The sequence below is a fragment of the Strongylocentrotus purpuratus genome, unplaced genomic scaffold (assembly GCF_000002235.5).
Source record: "Strongylocentrotus purpuratus isolate Spur 01 unplaced genomic scaffold, Spur_5.0 spur5_scaffold_3, whole genome shotgun sequence".
In the NCBI taxonomy this organism is placed as follows: domain Eukaryota; kingdom Metazoa; phylum Echinodermata; class Echinoidea; order Camarodonta; family Strongylocentrotidae; genus Strongylocentrotus; species Strongylocentrotus purpuratus.
The window spans coordinates 12,170,353-12,189,366 of NW_022145609.1; the positions used below are offsets into that span (position 1 = coordinate 12,170,353).

The following is a 19,014-nucleotide window of genomic DNA, read 5'->3' on the forward strand; positions in this document are numbered from 1 at the left end:
CCCATAATCCTAAACCCGATCGGTGAAAGAACTTTTAGACATAAAGTATAATCATATTCACACCTGTTACTGTGACAATGAAAAGACAAGTGTCAGTGTTTTCTGCACCATCTGTAGATGAACAGTTGACAGTGGTGTCCCCTATCAGGAATATATCTTCGGATGAATGGGAGCAAATCACATCCAGTTGAAAATCCACATTATCAGTTGCAGTCGAATTTAACATAATAGTAGATGATGAATTGAGTACCTCATCCGTAGTAGAAGATATATTTGGGCAGTTAAGGATAGGTGCTTCATCATCTGCAAGATAACAGAAATTCAGAGTAATTACATCAATACATATTTTACGAGAATGGTAACATGTTTGTCAACTTTGAGGTGATGATATCATGGAAAGGAACAGATATCGAGTCGAGAAAAGAATTTTAAGATACATTTCATTTCGTGACCAGGATTTTCTTCACATGATTCAATTTGTTATATCAAGCAAAAAATCCTCAAAATTACAAATTGTAGAACACATAAACATTCATAATGATTTATGTTTCAAAAATAAATTCATATCCCATAATTATCAATTATCACTAACAAAGGAGAGAGCACCACAGAGATAAGAAGATGGATGGCAATGGCGAGATCAACAGTACAGAATATGTCATACATCTGGAAGAGCCGAGGCCTATCTCCTAGTCTGAAGGTTCGTCTGCTTCAAGCAACTTCTTTCTCTATTGCGACTAACGGAAGTGAGTCCTGGGCCATGACAACAAATGACAAAAAGAGAGTTGATGCCTTTGAAATGTGGTGCTACAGGAGGCTGTTGCAGGTGTCATGGAAAGATAAAAAGACAAATGTGTGGGTCCTGGAAAAGATTGGAACAGACTTGACCATCAGAAGGGGAACGTTGTTAGTAGATCTGAAGGTGTTGAGAAGCAACGTATCAGGACAACTACCCCCTGGGCAATCACCCCCCGGAAAATTACCCCCCGGAAAACTACCCCCCAAGGACAATTACCCCCCAGAAAATTACCCCCCGGAGAATAACCCCCCGAGGACAATTACCCCCCAAGGACAATTACCCCCCGGAAAATTACCCCCCGGAGAATTACCCCCCCGAGGACAATTACCCCCCGAGGACAATTACCCCCCGGAAAATTACCCCCCGAGGACAACTACCCCCGAGGACAATTACCCCCCGAGGACAATTACCCCCCGAGGACAATTACCCCCCGAGGACAATTACCCCCGAGGACAACTACCCCGGAGGACAATTACCCCCCGAGGACAACTACCCCCCAATGACAATCACCCCCGAGGAATTTGAAATATTGTGACGTACAATGCGAGATTCTCTCCGTATTGCTATTTACCGAAAATTGTATAAACTTTTGATTTTCTTAGTTATTTATGAAGTTCATTTTAGTCTTTTTAAATTATTCAATACGATGTGGGGGGTGGAGGTTATCCAATTCCCCCGTAGTTTTGCCACCGAGTAAAGAACAGAAATTACATTTCTTAGAAATTTAACAATACATTGCGCGCAGATGAGTACGCGTTACAGCAACAATGGCACAACAATTAAATTAGGATGTAAGATTTCATTTATGCATCCTCTGTAACGTTTATAATCAGCTGATCGTGTATTTGTCTTTGTATGTATGGGCCAGGGGCGGCGATCCCGGGGGACGACACGTCGCCCCTCAATTTTTTTTAGGGGGGTCGTCCCCCCCCCCTGATAATTTGAAAAAGTGCACAAAAATAAGTGTATACCAAATACTGACTAAAGACTGCAACAAACTTTTAGGCTCAAGAGGGCCCACGAGTGCAGCGTTTAGACAACAAAAAGTGCAAAAATCTTCTCGCTCGGGAGCTATGCTCCTCGCACAATATTCTTCATATGTACGAGTAAATATTGTAGAAAAGTGAAGTGTGAAAAAGGTATAATGTTTGTTTTTATACTATTGTTTTGCTAAGGAATGTAATTTGTTAATACAACAAAACTTCAAAAACCTGTCACTTCCGTCACCTTCTTCCCTCTCATTCACTCTGCTCCCTCGCACTGGCGTAATGATTAGGGGAGGGGGAGGCTTGTTGCCCTCTAATAAAATTCAAACTTGGTTTATTTCTAATTCGATACCAGAGATTTACAAATGTTGCTGAAATGGCATGGTTTTTCCCTCAGCTTCCACGGGGCTCTGCCCCCTAGACCCCACCAAGGGCCCTAAGGCGGGCTCCTGGTTGCTCATCTGACCGTTATTAAATGCCTAAAACCCCTGAGCTTCATGGGGCTACGCCCCTGGACCCCACGTCAATTTACGCTCCACTTGCTTCGCTCGCTTTGTTCTTCCTGATCGAAAATACTTTAGCGCCCCCCACCCACTTTGAAAAACGTTCCGCGGGGCCTGCATGTACCATGTAGGAGTGGGGGGTGCGGATTTTGTTGTCTGCCCCCCCCCCCAAGAAGTTTTTACTCATTACGCCACTGCTCCCCTCCCCCGGTCATGAAAAGAAATCGCAGCCCCTGGTATGGGCCCTTATCCATGATCCAAAATGAAGGTTTTCTTCACGTTATCTATATATTTATGTTGTCATGCTGAAGTATAATATGTTTTCTTGTACGGTAAATTATTTTGAAATAGAAATTGCCTTCAAGTTATATGTACGGTGCCATGGGAAAAGAAAATAAATATTCGCTTTCTGGTAATTCATCTCATTTGATTTTGTAACTCCAGCGCAGCGTTTTTCAACCGGGGTGCCGCAAGAGAATGTTAGTTACATTGGGAAAACGTTGATTTTGTGAAAAACAAATATCAGAAACAGTTAGAGTACGTAATTACATAAGAAAATAAAGTTTTAAAGATAACAAAGTGTATTTCTTCCTTGCTCGCTGACAATATTTTGACAGCAAGGCGCATGAATATATATTATATCTTTTATTTCGAGATTACGTTGTTACCACACTCATTACATTAAAAACATGATAAATAAGGGCAACGAGAGGCCCGAATATCCTCATATTCGTACATCAAGGTCATGACCGAATACATCACTTTGTATTAATGTACATTCGGCGGCAAGGTACCTGCATACAGTACTTTAAATCGCTTATGATGTGTTGATTACAAACTAATTTTACCAGTTTGAAAATGTCTTCTCCTTTTTTATTCTTAAATGTGCCCATACGTGTGTACATAGCACTTGACGAGTGCCAGAGTCATACAAAATAAGTAGTCTGTGAAGACTTTGGGATTTGGGAGAAACTTTAATTTCTAAAGAGGGTACCTACTTGTACCGTGACTAACAACAAGCTGAAATAACGCTGCTCCAGAGAAATGTATTTCTATGCATTTTGAGAAGCGCTGGACGATTACCCCCCCCCCCCAACGAAACGAAATATCGATCGGCCGAATTTTCAAATTTTGAGACCCTAAAAAAAAAAAATATGTCCTCTTACCCCTGGTAAGAGGTCCTGGGTGGTCCTAGGGGGTAGTTTTCTATGGGGGGGGGGGGATATTCTCCGGGGGGTAAATGTCCTCGGGGGGAATTGTCCTGGGGGTTAGTTTTCCACGGGGGGGGGGGGGTAATTCTCCGGGGGGTAATTGTCCTCGGGGGTAATTTTCCGGGGGGTAATTGTCCTCGGGGGTAATTGTCCTTGGGGGGTAATTGTCCTCGGGGGGTAATTGTCCTCGGGGGGTAATTGTCCTCGGGGGGTAGTTGTCCTTGGGGGGTAATTTTCCGGGGGGTAATTTTCCGGGGGGTAATTGTCCTTGGGGGGTAGTTGTCCTTGGGGGGTAATTCTCCGGGGGGGAATTTTCTGGGGGGTAATTGTCCTTGGGGGGTAGTTTTCCGGGGGGTAATTTTCCGGGGGGTGATTGCCCAGGGGGTAATTGTCCTAGAACCGAGAAGCAAATACTGCAAGGAGCAGTCGAAGGAAAACGGGGTAGAGGTCGTCCACCAATATCTTGGACCGATGATATCAAGAAAGTGTCTGGACAAGGAATGAAAGGTGCAACACAAATGGCAGGTGAAAGAGTTGCATGGCGTAGTCTCGTGAAGACCACAGCAGCGCTTTACAGCGCCACCTGAAGTTGATGATGATGATCCCATAATCCTAAACCCAATCGGTGAAAGAACTTTTAGACATAAAGTAAAATCATATTCACACCTGTTACTGTGACAACGAAAAGACAAGTGTCGGTGTTTCCTGCACCATCTGTAGATGAACAGTTCACAGCGGTGTCCCCTATCAGGAATACATCTTGGGATGAATGGGAGCAATTCACATCTAGATGAATATCCACATTATCAGTTGCACTCGAATTTAGCAGAACAGTAGATGATGAATTGAGTCCCTCATCCGTAGTAGAAGATATATTTGGGCAGTTCAGGATAGGTGCTTCATCATCTGCAAGATAACAAAAATTACATCAATTCATATTTTACGAGAACGGTATCATGTTTGTCAACTTCGAGGTGATGATATCATGAAAAGGAACAGATATCGAGTCAAGAAAAGAATTTAAAGATACATTTCATGAATTGAATTGAATTGAATTGATGACCAGGATTTTCTTTCATGATTCAAACTGTTATATCAAGCGAAAAATCCTCAACATTACAAATTGTACAAAAAAAACATCGACTTCATAATGATTCATCTTTCAAAACAAAATTCATATCCCATATTCCTAAACCCGATCGGTGAAAGAACTTATAGACATAAAGTGTAATGATATTCACACCTGTTAATGTGACAACGAGAAAACAAGTGTCAGTGTTTCCTGCAGCATCTGTCGATGAACAGTTCACAGTGGTGTCCCCTATCAGGAATATATCTTGGGATGAATGGGAGCAAATCACATCTAGATGAAAATCCACATTATCAGTTGCAGTTGAATTTAGCACAACAGTAGATGATGAATTGAGTCCCTCATCCGTAGTCGAAGACATATTTGGGCAGTTCAGGATAGGTGTTTCATCATCTGCAAGATAACAGAAATTCAGAGTAATTACATCAAAAAATATTTTACGAGAATGGTATCATGTTTGTCAAGGACTGGATATTGAGTCGAGATAAATATTGTAAAACACATTTCATTTAATGACCAGGATTTTCTTTACATGATTCAAAATGTTAAATCAAGCAAAAATTCCTCAAAATTACAAATTGCAGAACACATACAAATTCATAATGATTCATTTTTCAAAAATAAATTCTTATCCCATAATCCTAAACCCGATCGGTGAAAGAATTTTTAGACATTAAGTATAATCATATTCACACCTGTTACTGTCAAAACGAGAAAACAAGTGTCATTGTTTCCTGCAGCATCTGTAGATGAACAGTTCACAGTGGTGTCCCCTATCAGGAATATATCCTCGGAGGAATGGGAGCAAATCACATCTAGATGAAAATCCACATTATCAGTTGCAGTCGAATTTAACATAACAGTAGATGATGAATTGAGTCCCTCATCCGTAGTAGAAGATATATTTGGGCAGTTCAGGATAGGTGCTTCATCATCTGCAAGATAACAGAAATTCAGAGTAATTACATCAATTCTTATTTTACAAGAATGGCAACAAGTTTGTCAACTTCGAGGACATGAAATCATGAATAGGAACAGATATCGAGTCGAGATAAAACTTGTAAGATACATTTCATATTATGACCGGGATTTTCTTTGTATGATTTAAAATGTTAAATCGAGCAAAATAATATTCCTCAAAATTACAATTTATACAAATATTAAATTCATAACGAGTCATTTTGCAAAAGAAATACAGTAACATATCCCATAACCTTAAACTCGATCAGTGAAAGAACTTTTAGACATAAAGTATGATCATCTTCAAACCTGTTACTGTGACAACGAGAACACAAGTGTCAGTGTTTCCTACAGCATCTGTAGATGAACAGTTCACAGTGGTGTCCCCTATCAGGAATACATCTTGGGATGAATGGGAGCATTTCACATCTAGATGAATATCCACATTATCAGTTGCAGTTGAATTTAGCACAGCAGTAGATGATGAATTGAGTCCCTCATCCGTAGTAGAAGATATATTTGGGCAGTTCAGGATTGGTGCTTCATCATCTGCAAGATAACAGATATTTAGAGAAATTACATCAATACATATTTTACGAGAATGGTAACATGTTTGTCAACTTCAAGGAGATGATATCATGAAAAGGAACAGATATCGAGTCGAGGTATAAATTGTAAGATACACTTCATTTTATGACCGGGATTTTCTTCACATGATTCAAATTGTTAGATCAAGCAAAAACTCTTTAAAATTAGAAATTGGAATAACAGAAATTCAGAGTAACTAGATTTTAAATCGTCGTTGAGAAGAATTAGGTGACCCGTTAAGTAATTTTAAGTCCACTTCTTGTCTTTGTCAAAATTAAGTTAACTATATCTTTGCGCAGCACAAAACGTAAGACCAAACGGTACAAGGGTCTGAAAATTAGACCTTTTTATACTCATAATCCATGCCAGCGCACATAAATTTATGATCGCGTACGAGACTATTGTCGATGCAGTGATATTTTTATTGATTAACATTAATTCGATTTGAATTGTATATTGTACAGTGTTGAATTGAAAAATTCAAACTGATTGTAAACTTCTCCAATACCCCAAAGTGGGTGACATGAGAATAAATTGTCTTTGTCATTGTCATTGATTGAGCGATTGAGTGATTTTTCGGAGGCTATTTTGAACCCCCGTACGTAAGTTTTTCCTGGCATCTACTAACACAAAGGAGAACATTAAAAGCAATGCATGATAACGTCTTCTTAATACACAGTTATATCCAGAGTTATCATGTGTTTGGTTAAGTTAAGGGGAGGGGGGGTTGACCCAATGACGATGCGGATACTGTGTGGGTCTTGACAGATGATGGCGTTTTTCTATGCACATCACATTTTCACTTGGCAGCCCAAGTTGGGGGCAGGGGGGGGGGGGGGGTTAAATCCCCTAACCCCCCGTAGATCCGCCACTGGAATATCATTTTTCATTTATATTTATCGTGTTCAAGGTCAATATCCGTCCAGTCAATTCTAGGTGAATGTACGTCCGCGCGTTAACGCGCACAAATTTCAAAATGGCTCAAATCGTCCCAAAATTCATTTTGCATACGTTTCAGGCTATTTTGGACATTTGAAAAAAATGTTTCGTCATTTGTAAAACTATTGACAAATAAATGAAGCGAACAAACTAAATATATCTTGTTTTGTCCGATTTTTTTCTCCAAAATCATGGACTTAGAAGTAGAAATAACCTCCAAAACAATTATCGTTGTTTGTCAAACTTTGATGTGGCCCTCTTTTTCAGTGGGGGGGGGGGGGGGGGGGGGGGGGGTGTAGAGGCCAACGATTACCGACAAAACTAGCCCCCAATTACCGACAAAATTAAATGTCCCAATATTTACAAATTTAACTTTATATACCCGTTTTCCTACGGACTATCTATAGTACTTGCGTATGAGCGAATGGTCATTTTCCTCGACGACATAAATATACGAATTATTTCGTCAACTTAGTCAGCATCATAGCTATATATTTTAATGCAGGCGCGGAGCTTGGATCTTATTTTAGAGAGAGGCGGAAATGGGGAGCGAATCACTTAAAGAGCGCGCGAAGCGCGCTCATTAGGGGGTTGTCGGTGATAGGCCTCCCGCGCGTACACGTTTCCTTAAATTATTAGGAAAAGAAGACGATTTATTGAACCGTTCTCGACTGTTAATCCTTGTCTGAATAAAGTTTCCCCTCCCGCGCGAAGCGCGATAGCTTTGGCATTTCATTAAATTATTATAAAAAAGGAGACGATTTGCTGTACCGTTCTCGACTGTTAATTCTTGTCTGAATTCAGTTTCTCCCTAGCTTTGACGTTTCATTAAATTATGAGAAAAAGCAGACGATTGGGTGTACTGTTCTCGACTCTTAATCCTTATCTGAATTCAGTTTCTCTCTCTCCCGCGCGAAGCGCGGAACCTTTGGCATTTCATTGAATTATTACAGAAAGTAGACGATTCGTTAAATCGTCCTCGACTCTTAATCCTTGTCTGAATTCGGTTTACCCCTCCCGCGCAAAGCGCGGAAGTTTTGACGTTTCATTAAATTATTATAGAAAGAAGTCGCTTCATTGCACCATTTTCGACTCTTAAAGCCCTTTTTATCTGAATTCAGTTTTCCCCCTCGCGCGAAGCGCGGAGGCTTTCACGTTTCCTTTAATTATTAGAGAAAGCAGACGATTGGGTGTACTGTTCTCGACTCTTAATCCTTGTCTGAATTCAGTTTCCCCCTCCCGCGCGAAGCGCGATAAAGCTTAGACGTTTTCTTAAATTATTAGAGAAAGCAGACGATTAGTTGTACCGTTTTCGACTCTTAATCCTTGCCTAAATTCAGTTTCCCCCTCTCGCGCGAAGCGCGGAAGCTTTGACGTTTTCTTAAATTATTAGAGAAAGCAGACGATTAGTTGTACCGTTTTCGACTCTTAATCCTTGCCTAAATTCAGTTTCCCCCTCTCGCGCGAAGCGCGGAAGCTTTGACGTTTTCTTAAATTATTAGAGAAAGCAGACGATTCGTTGTACCGTTTTCGACTCCTAATAAGTCCCATTTATCTGAATTCAGTTTCCCCCTCTCGCGCGAAGCGCGGAAGCTTTGATGTTTCCTTAAATTATTAGAGAAAGCAGACGATTCGTTGTAACGTTCGCGACTCTTCCAAATGAAGTTTGCCCCTCCCGCGCAAAGCGCGGAATTTTTGGCGTTTCATCAACATATAGAAAAAGGAAGACGATTCGTCGTACCGTTGTTGACTCTTAATCCTTGTTTGAATTTAGTTTCCCCGAAAATGTTAAACTCCGATTTCTTTAGCTGATATTATAGGAAAGTGAAACTCCGAGAAAATACAAGTATTGTAGTTGTAGTCACTCTCGAAGTCGTCACAGCGGATAAAAAGTCACCGACAGAGTTACATCTCACTGACTTCAAACTTCTGCATTGATATAGTACACGAGGATCGAGCAAGAATACCGACACAGCTGACCCAACACAGCAATATATTTACCCGTGTCTTTCTTGCTCCCTCGACGAGACGACTCCACCCAACAACCCCGCTCTCTCTCTTTTACTCCCACTCCTTTTATCTCAGGCTCTTACCTTCCCTCTCTCATCCCCCGATTCTTTTGTTTCCCTTTTCTCTTTTTTCTTCTTTTTTCCCCTTTTTTTTCTTTTCTTTCTTTTCCTTTCTTTCCTTTCCTCCCTCTTTTTTTTCCTTCTCTTTCTTTATTCTCTTTTCTTTCCTTCTTTTCCTTTCTTTCCTTTCTTTTTCTTCCTTCTTTTCCTTTTCTTTTTTTTCTTTTCTTTCCCTTTCCCTCCCTTTTTCCCCTCCCCCTTTTCTCTTTTTTCCCGACGGCAGCGCAATTTTACGGACAATATCCTGACAGGTGGGGAGGGAGGGGGGGGTGTCGCACCCCACACCCCACCCCCTTTGGAAACGCCCCTGCATGGGGAAGAAAAAGCTAAGAAAGGCAACTGATCTTTCCTTTGGGAGTGAAATATATAAACAAAATGGACGCAGAAATGTATTAACAAGGTCTGAGTTTTAAGACACCTAAGCGCCAAAAGTTAAATCGCTATTATCGGAATGAAAAATGCCACTCTTATCATACCCTAAAACAAATCTTAATAAACAGAGATTGCTGTGGGAACCGATATATCAACTCTGCTCTACTAATGGCCATGCACTCCCATTTCCCCAGGTGCCTACTCGGGGCTACTCATAATGAAGAGAAACAATATTTTTTTTCTCAGTACTGCACCAAAATGTGGAACACCCTTTCCATCTTGTGTCTTTACTTTCACTTCTGTTGACTCTAAATTAAGAAATACCTCACAGAATCTCCACTCTAATGACTAGATATTTCTTTTTTGTATGTTTTGCAATCTTTATGTTTAATTTCTCAATGAGCAACATGCAATTTTGTTTAGAATTTTGCTTTACATAAAGAGTGTATTGATATAGGAATGTAATCTGCTTCAAATTCATTTAAAGCTTACCTGAATCACACCTAATCCCATCATAGCCAGCATCACAGTCACAGGTGAATCTGTCTAGTAAATTGTTACACGCTCCTCCATTCCAACAGGGATTGCTGGCACATTCGTTGATATCTGTGTAAATTGAGTTTCAATGACAATGATTGGAATGAAATGGACTAGAAAATCATTTCCATTATGTCAGATTTTTCTATAAAATTTCAGCGATTAACAGGAATATTAAGTAAAAACTGTCTTTTTTAAATGCAAATTAAGGACAATAGAGAAAGAAACAACTACATTTGTAAAACTATTGATAAATAAATCAAACAAACCAAATCTATCTTGTTCTGTCCGACTTTTTTCCAAAATCATGGACTTAGAAGTAGAAAAAAAATCTAGGAAACAATTATCGTTGTTTTACAAACTTTGTTGTGGCCCTTCAAGAAACAAATTTAAGATAGGCAATTGATCTTTCCTTTGGCGCTATTTGCAATATTTGAAATTTACCAGGAGCACAGGTAAAATTTGGTATATTCAATTATTAAAAAGCAGAAGTGTTTAAGGGGCTAAAAATTTTAGTGCTTATAATTAATCCATATGGGGCATCCAAATATATTAACATTCTAAAAGATTTATAATTCATCCAATTTTCAAAATTTCCAAAAACTTTGCATTACCTTTAAGACACCTTATCGCCAAAACTTGAATCGCTATGGTCGGGATGAACTATATCATTCTTGTCTTTCCCTAAAAAAAACAAATCTTAATAAACAGAGATCGCTGTGGGAACCACAATATCAACTCTGCTCTACTGATGGTCATGCACTCCCATTTCACCAGGTGCCTACTCATAATCAAAAGAAGCAATGTTTTTCTCAGTTCTGCACCAAAGTGTGGACCACCCTATCAATCTTGTGTCTATAATTTCACTTCTGTTGACTCTAATTAAGAAGTACATCAAAGATTTTCCCCTCTAATGACTACATATTTCATTTTTTAATTTCATTTCAATCTTTATGTATAATTTCTTGATGAGCAACATGCGATATTTTTTTTTGGATTTTGCTTTACATAAAGAGTGTATTGATATAGGAATGTAATCTGCTTCAAATTCATTTAAAGCTTACCTGAATCACACCTAATCCCATCATAACCAGCAACACAGTCACAGGTAAAGCTATCAAGTAAATTGTTACACGCTCCTCCATTCAAACAGGGATTGCTGGCACATTCGTTGATATCTGTGTAAATTGAGTTTCAATGACAATCATTGGAATGAAAGTGACTAGAAAATCATTTCCATTATGTCAGATTTGTCTATAAAATTTTGGCGATTAACAGGTAATTCAAGTTTTTTTTAAATAATGAAAATTAAAGATCATTGAGAAATAAACTACTTCATTTGTAAAACTATTGATAATTCAATCAAATGAAGCAACAAACTAAATCTATCTTGTTTCGTCCGAATTTGTTTTCCAAAAATCATGGACTTAGAAAGAGAACTAATCTCCAAAACAATTAGTGTTGTTTAACAAACTTTGATGTGACCCTGGGGTAGAAACAAAAATAAGAAAGTAAAATATATATATATATTTTTTTTTATTTCAATCTTCATGGTTAATTTCTTAATGAGCAACATGAAATATTTTTTTGGATTTTGCTTTACATAAAAAGTGTATAGATATAGGAATGTTATCTCCTATGACTTTATATATAGCTTACCTGAATAACACGTAATCCCATTATAGCCATCAACACAGTCACAGGTGAAGCTATCAAGTAAATTGTTACACGCTCCTCCATTCAAACAGGGATTGCTGGCACATTCGTTGATATCTGTGTAGATAGAGTTTCAATGACAATCATTGAATGAAAGTAACGAGAAAATCATTTCCATTTTGTCAGATTTTCCTATACAATTTGAGCGATTCACAGGAAAATCAAGTAAAAAATGTTTTTTAAATGCAAAATTAATGACAATTAAGAAAACAACTACTTCATTCGTAAAACTATTGATAAATAAATTAAATGAAGTAAAAATAATAAAAAAATAAATCTATTTTGTTTGTCTGAATTTTTCCCCAAAATAATGGACTTAGAAGTATATAAATTCTACAAAATAATTATCGTTTTTTGTCAAACTTTTATGTGGCCCTGGAAGAAGAAAAAAAGCTAAGATAGGCAATTGATCTCTCCTTTGGGGGTTATATAAAAATCAAAATGGACGCAGAAATTTAGTAACAAGGTCTGAGTGTTAAGACACCTATGCGCCAAAAGTTTAAATGCTATTATCGAATCGAAATATGCCGCTCGAATCATACCCTAAAACAAATCTTAATAAACAAAGATCGCTGTGGGAACCACAATATCAAGTCTGATCTACTAATGTCCATGAAATTCCATTTCCCCAGGTGCCCAACTCATAATCAAAAGAAGCAATGTTTTTCTCAGTACTGCATCCGAATGTGAAACACCCTTTCCATCTTGTGTCTGTGCTTTCACTTCTGGTGACTCTCAATTAAGAAATACCTCAAATATATTCCTCTCAAAAGACTACATATTTCCTTTTTTTTTAATTTTATGTTAACCTTTATGCTTAATTTTCAAATGAGCATAATGCAATATTTTTTTAGATTTTGCTTTACATAAAAAGTGTATTGATATAGGAATGTTATCTCCTATGACTTTATATTTAGCTTACCTGATTCACACCTAATCCCATCATAGCCAGCAACACAGTCACAGGTGAAGCTATCAAGTAAATTGTTACACTCTCCTCCATTCAAACAGGGATTGCTGGCACATTCATTAATATCTGTCAGTGTAAATTGAGTTTTAATGACAATCATTGGAATGAAATGGACTAGAAAATTATTTCCATTATGTCAGATTTTTCTATAAAATTTCAGCGATTAACAGGAATATTAAGTAAAAACTGTTTATTTAAATGCAAATTAAGGACAATAGAGAAAGAAACTACTACATTTGTAAAACAATTGATGAATAAATCTTTCCTTTGGGGGTGAAATATATGAACAAAATGGACGCAGCAATGTATTAACAAGGTCCGACTGTTAAGAAACCTTAGCGCCAAAAGTTAAATCTTATTATCGGGATGAAATATGCCACTCTTATCAAACCCTAAAACAAATCTTAATAAACGGAGATCGTTGTGGGAACCACAATATCAACTCTGCGGTACTATTGGCCATGTACTTCTAATTCCCCAGGGGTATACTCATAATCAAAGACGCAGAAATGTAGTAATAAGGTATGAATGTTAAGAAACCTTTAAACCAAAAGTTGAATCGTATTATCGGGATGAAATATGCCACTCTTATCATACCCTTAAAACGAATCTTAACAATCAGAGATCGCTGTGGGAACCACAATATCAGCTCTGCTCTACTAATGGCCATGCACTCCTAATTTCCCAAATCAAAAGAAGCAATGTTTTTCTCAGTACTGCATCCAAATGTGAAACACCCTTTCAATCTTGTGTCTGTGCTTTCACTTCTGGTGACTCTCAATTAGGGAAATACCTCAAATATTTTCCTCTCCAAAGACTACATATTTCCTTACTTTTTTTTTCTTTCAACCTTTATGTTCAATTTTCAAATAAGCATAATGCAATATTTGTTTAGGTTTTGCTGTACATAAAAAGTGTATTGATATAGAAATGTTATCTCCTATGACTTTATATTTAGCTTACCTGAATCACACCTAATCCCATCATAGCCAGCAACACAGTCACAGGTAAACCTGTTAAGTAAATTGTTACACGCTCCTCCATTCAAACAGGGATTGCTGGCACATTCGTTGATATCTGTGTAAATTGAGTTTCAATGACAATGATTGGAATGAAATGGACTAGAAAATCATTTCCATTATGTCAGATTTTTCTCTAAAATTTGAGCAATTAACAGGAATATTAAGTAGAAATTGTTTTTTTTAATTCAAATTAAGGACAATGGAGAAAGAAACTACTACTTTTGTAAAACTATTGATGAATACAAATCAAACAAACCAAATCTATCTTGTTCTGTCCGAATTTTTTTCCAAAATCATGGACTTAGAAGTAGAACAAATCTAGGAAACAATTATCGTTGTTTGACAAACTTTGATGTGGCCCTTGAAGAAAAGAAATGAAGATAGGCAATTGATCTTTCCTTTGGAAGCGAAATATATAAACAAAATGGACGCAGAATTGTATTAAAAAGGTCTGAGTGTTAAGACACCTAAGCGCCAAAAGTTTAATTGCTATCATCGAATCGAAATATGCCACTCTAATCATATCCTAAATCAAATCTTAATAAACAGAGATCGCTGTGGGAACCACACTTTCAAGTCTGATCTACTAATGGCCATGCACTTCGATTTCCCCAGGTGCTCAACTCATAATCAAAAGAAGCAATGTTTTTCTCAGTACTGCATCCGAATGTGAAACACCTTTTCCATCTTGTGTCTGTGTTTTCACTTCTGGTGACTCTCAATAAAGAAATACCTTAAATATATTCCTCTCCAAAGACTACATATTTGCTTTTTTAAAATTTTATTTCAATCTTAATGTTCAATTTTCAAATGAGCATAATGCAATATTTGTTTAGGTTTTGCTTTACATAACAAGTGTATTGATATAGAAATGTCATCTCCTATGACTTTATATTTAGCTTACCTGAATCACACCTAATCCCATCATAGCCAGCAACACAGTCACAGGTAAACCTGTTAAGTAAATTGTTACACGCTCCTCCATTCAAACAGGGATTGCTGGCACATTCGTTGATATCTGTGTAAATTGAGTTTCAATGACAATGATTGGAATGAAATGGACTAGAAAATCATTTCCATTATGTCAGATTTTTCTCTAAAATTTGAGCAATTAACAGGAATATTAAATAGAAATTGTTTTTTTTAAATTCAAATTAAGGACAATGGAGAAAGAAACTACTACTTTTGTAAAACTATTGATGAAAACAAATCAAACAAACCAAATCTATCTTGTTCTGTCCATTTTTTTCCCCAAAATCATGGACTTAGAAGTAGAAAAAATCTAGGAAACAATTATCGTTGTTTGACAAACTTTGATGTGGCCCTTGAAGAAAAAAAGTTAAGATAGGCAATTGATCTTTCCTTTGGAGGCGAAATATATAAATAAAATGGACGCAGAATTCTATTAACAAGGTCCGAATGTTAAGACACCTTAGCGCCAAAAGTTTAATCATATTATCGAATCGAAATATGCCACTCTTATCATACCCTAGAATAAATCTTAATAAAGAGAGATCGCTGTGGGAACCACAATATCAAGTCTGATCTACTAATGGCCATGAACTTCCATTTCCCCAGGTGCCCAACTCATAATCAAAAGAAGCAATGTTTTTCTCAGTACTGCACCAAAATGTGGAACACCATTTCCATCTTGTGTCTCTACTTTCACTTCTGTTGACGCTAAATTAAGAAATACCTCAAAGATTTTCCTCTCCAAGGACTACACATATATTTTTTTTTTTATTTGAATCTTTATGTATATATTTCTGAATGAGCAACATGAAATATTTTTTTGAATTTGCTTTACATAAAAGTGTATCGATATAGGAATGTAATCTCTTATGACTTTATAGTTAGCTTACCTGAATAACACGTAATCCCATTATAGCCAGCAACACAGTCACAGGTGAATCTGTCAAGTAAATTGTTACACGCTCCTCCATTCAAACAGGGATTGCTGGCACATTCGTTGATATCTGTGTAAATTGAGTTTCAATGACAGTGATTGGAATGAAATGGACTAGAAATCATTTCCGTTATGTCAGATTTTTCTATTAAATTTCAGCGATTAACAGGAATATTAAGTAGAAATTGTTTTTTTCAATGCAAATTAAGGACAATAGAGAAAGAAACTACTACTTTTGTAAAACTATTGATGAATAAAAATCAAACAAACCCAATCTATCTTGTTCCGTCCGAATTTTTTTCCAAAATCATGGACTTAGAAGAAGAAAAAATCTAGGAAACAATTATCGTTGTTTGACAAACTTTGATGTGGCCCTTGAAGAAAAGATGTTAAGATATGCAATTGATCTTTCCTTTGGAGGCGAAATATATAAACAAAATGGACGCAGAGTTGTATTAACAAGGTCTGAGTGTTAAGACACCTAAGCGCCAAAAGTTTAGTTGCTATCATCGAATCGAAATATGCCACTCTAATCATACCCTCAAACAAATCTTAATAAACAGAGATCGCTGTGGGAACCACACTATCAAGTCTGATCTACTAATGGCCATGCACTTCCATTTCCCCAGGTGCCCAACTCATAATCAAAAGAAGCAATGTTTTTCTCAGTACTGCATCCGAATGTGAAACACCTTTTCCATCTTGTGTCTGTGTTTTCACTTCTGGTGACTCTCAATTAAGAAATACCTTAAATATATTCCTCTCCAAAGACTACATATTTGCTTTTTTTAAATTTTATTTCAATCTTAATGTTCAATTTTCAAATGAGCATAATGCAATATTTGTTTAGGTTTTGCTTTACATAACAAGTGTATTGATATAGAAATGTTATCTCCTATGACTTTATATTTAGCTTACCTGAATCACACCTAATCCCATCATAGCCAGCAACACAGTCACAGGTAAACCTGTTAAGTAAATTGTTACACGCTCCTCCATTCAAACAGGGATTGCTGGCACATTCGTTGATATCTGTGTAAATTGAGTTTCAATGACAATGATTGGAATGAAATGGACTAGAAATCATTTCCACTATGTCAGACTTTTCTATAAAATTTCAGCGATTAACAGGAATATTAAGTAGAAATTGTTTTTTTAATTAAAATTAAGGACAATGGAGAAAGAAACTACTACTTTTGTAAAACTATTGATGAAAACAAATCAAACAAACCAAATCTATCTTGTTCTGTCCATTTTTTTCCCAAAATCATGGACTTAGAAGTAGAAAAAATCTAGGAAACAATTATCGTTGTTTGACAAACTTTGATGTGGCCCTTGAAGAAAAAAAGTTAAGATAGGCAATTGATCTTTCCTTTGGAGGCGAAATATATAAATAAAATGGACGCAGAATTCTATTAACAAGGTCCGAATGTTAAGACACCTTAGCGCCAAAAGTTTAATCATATTATCGAATCGAAATATGCCACTCTTATCATACCCTAAAACAAATCTTAATAAAGAGAGATCGCTGTGGGAACCACAATATCAAGTCTGATCTACTAATGGCCATGAACTTCCATTTCCCCAGGTGCCCAACTCATAATCAAAAGAAGCAATGTTTTTCTCAGTACTGCACCAAAATGTGGAACACCATTTCCATCTTTTGTCTCTACTTTCACTTCTGTTGACGCTAAATTAAGAAATACCTCAAAGATTTTCCTCTCCAAGGACTACACATATATTTTTTTTTTTATTTGAATCTTTATGTATATATTTCTGAATGAGCAACATGAAATATTTTTTTGAATTTGCTTTACATAAAAGTGTATCGATATAGGAATGTAATCTCTTATGACTTTATAGTTAGCTTACCTGAATAACACGTAATCCCATTATAGCCAGCAACACAGTCACAGGTGAATCTGTCAAGTAAATTGTTACACGCTCCTCCATTCAAACAGGGATTGCTGGCACATTCGTTGATATCTGTGTAAATTGAGTTTCAATGACAGTGATTGGAATGAAATGGACCAGAAATCATTTCCGTTATGTCAGATTTTTCTATTAAATTTCAGCGATTAACAGGAATATTAAGTAGAAATTGTTTTTTCAATGCAAATTAAGGACAATAGAGAAAGAAACTACTACTTTTGTAAAACTATTGATAAATAAAAATCAAACAAACCCAATCTATCTTGTTCCGTCCGAATTTTTTTCCAAAATCATGGACTTAGAAGAAGAAAAAATCTAGGAAACAATTATCGTTGTTTGACAAACTTTGATGTGGCCCTTGAAGAAAAGATGTTAAGATATGCAATTGATCTTTCCTTTGGAGGCGAAATATATAAACAAAATGGACGCAGAGTTGTATTAACAAGGTCTGAGTGTTAAGACACCTAAGCGCCAAAAGTTTAGTTGCTATCATCGAATCGAAATATGCCACTCTAATCATACCCTCAAACAAATCTTAATAAACAGAGATCGCTGTGGGAACCACACTATCAAGTCTGATCTACTAATGGCCATGCACTTCCATTTCCCCAGGTGCCCAACTCATAATCAAAAGAAGCAATGTTTTTCTCAGTACTGCATCCGAATGTGAAACACCCTTTCCATCTTGTGTCTGTGCTTTCACTTCTGGTGACTCTCAATTAAGAAATACCTTAAATATATTCCTCTCCAAAGACTACATATTTCCTTTTTTTTCAATTTTATTTCAATCTTTATGTTTAATTTTCAAATGAGCATAATGTAATATTTTTTTAGATTTTGCTTTACATAAAAAGTGTATTGATATAGGAATGTTATCTCCTATGACTTTATATTTAGTTTACCTGATTCACACCTAATCCCATTATAGCCATCAACACAGTCACAGGTGAATCTGTCAAGTAAATTGTTACACGCTCCTCCATTCAAACAGGGATTGCTGGCACATTCGTTGATATCTGTGTAAATTGAGTTTCAATGACAATGATTGGAATGAAATGGTCTAGAAATCATTTCCATTATGTTAGATTTTTCTATACAATTTCAGCGATTAACAGGAATATTAGGTAGAAATTGTTTTTTCAATGCAAATTAAGGACAATAGAGAAAGAAACTACTACATTCGTAAAACTATTGATAAATAAATCAAACAAACTAAATCTATCTTGTTCTGTCCGAATTTTGTCTAAAATCATGGACTTAGAAGTAGAAAAAATCTAGGAAACAATTTTCGTTGTTTGACAAACTTTGATGTGGCCCTTGAAGAAAAAAAAAAGTTAAGATAGGCAATTGATCT

The 19,014-nt window shown here is 36.7% G+C and overlaps 1 protein-coding gene across 1 annotated transcript in view; it reads right to left on the reverse strand.

Moving 5' to 3' along the window:
* The window catches only part of LOC105438671, a 35,910-nt gene extending 17,232 nt beyond the window's left edge, over positions 1-18,678 (reverse strand). The window contains exons 1-8 of the mRNA XM_030996557.1: positions 18,563-18,678; positions 17,601-17,714; positions 16,647-16,760; positions 15,685-15,798; positions 14,727-14,840; positions 13,764-13,877; positions 5,859-6,098; positions 4,743-4,982 (exon numbers count right to left, since the gene is read on the reverse strand). Coding sequence (XP_030852417.1) covers positions 4,743-4,950 — 208 coding nt within the window. The 5' untranslated portion in view covers positions 4,951-4,982; positions 5,859-6,098; positions 13,764-13,877; ... (3 more) ...; positions 17,601-17,714; positions 18,563-18,678. The remainder of the gene's footprint in view (positions 1-4,742; positions 4,983-5,858; positions 6,099-13,763; positions 13,878-14,726; positions 14,841-15,684; positions 15,799-16,646; positions 16,761-17,600; positions 17,715-18,562) is intronic.
* Positions 18,679-19,014: the final 336 nt, after the last annotated feature.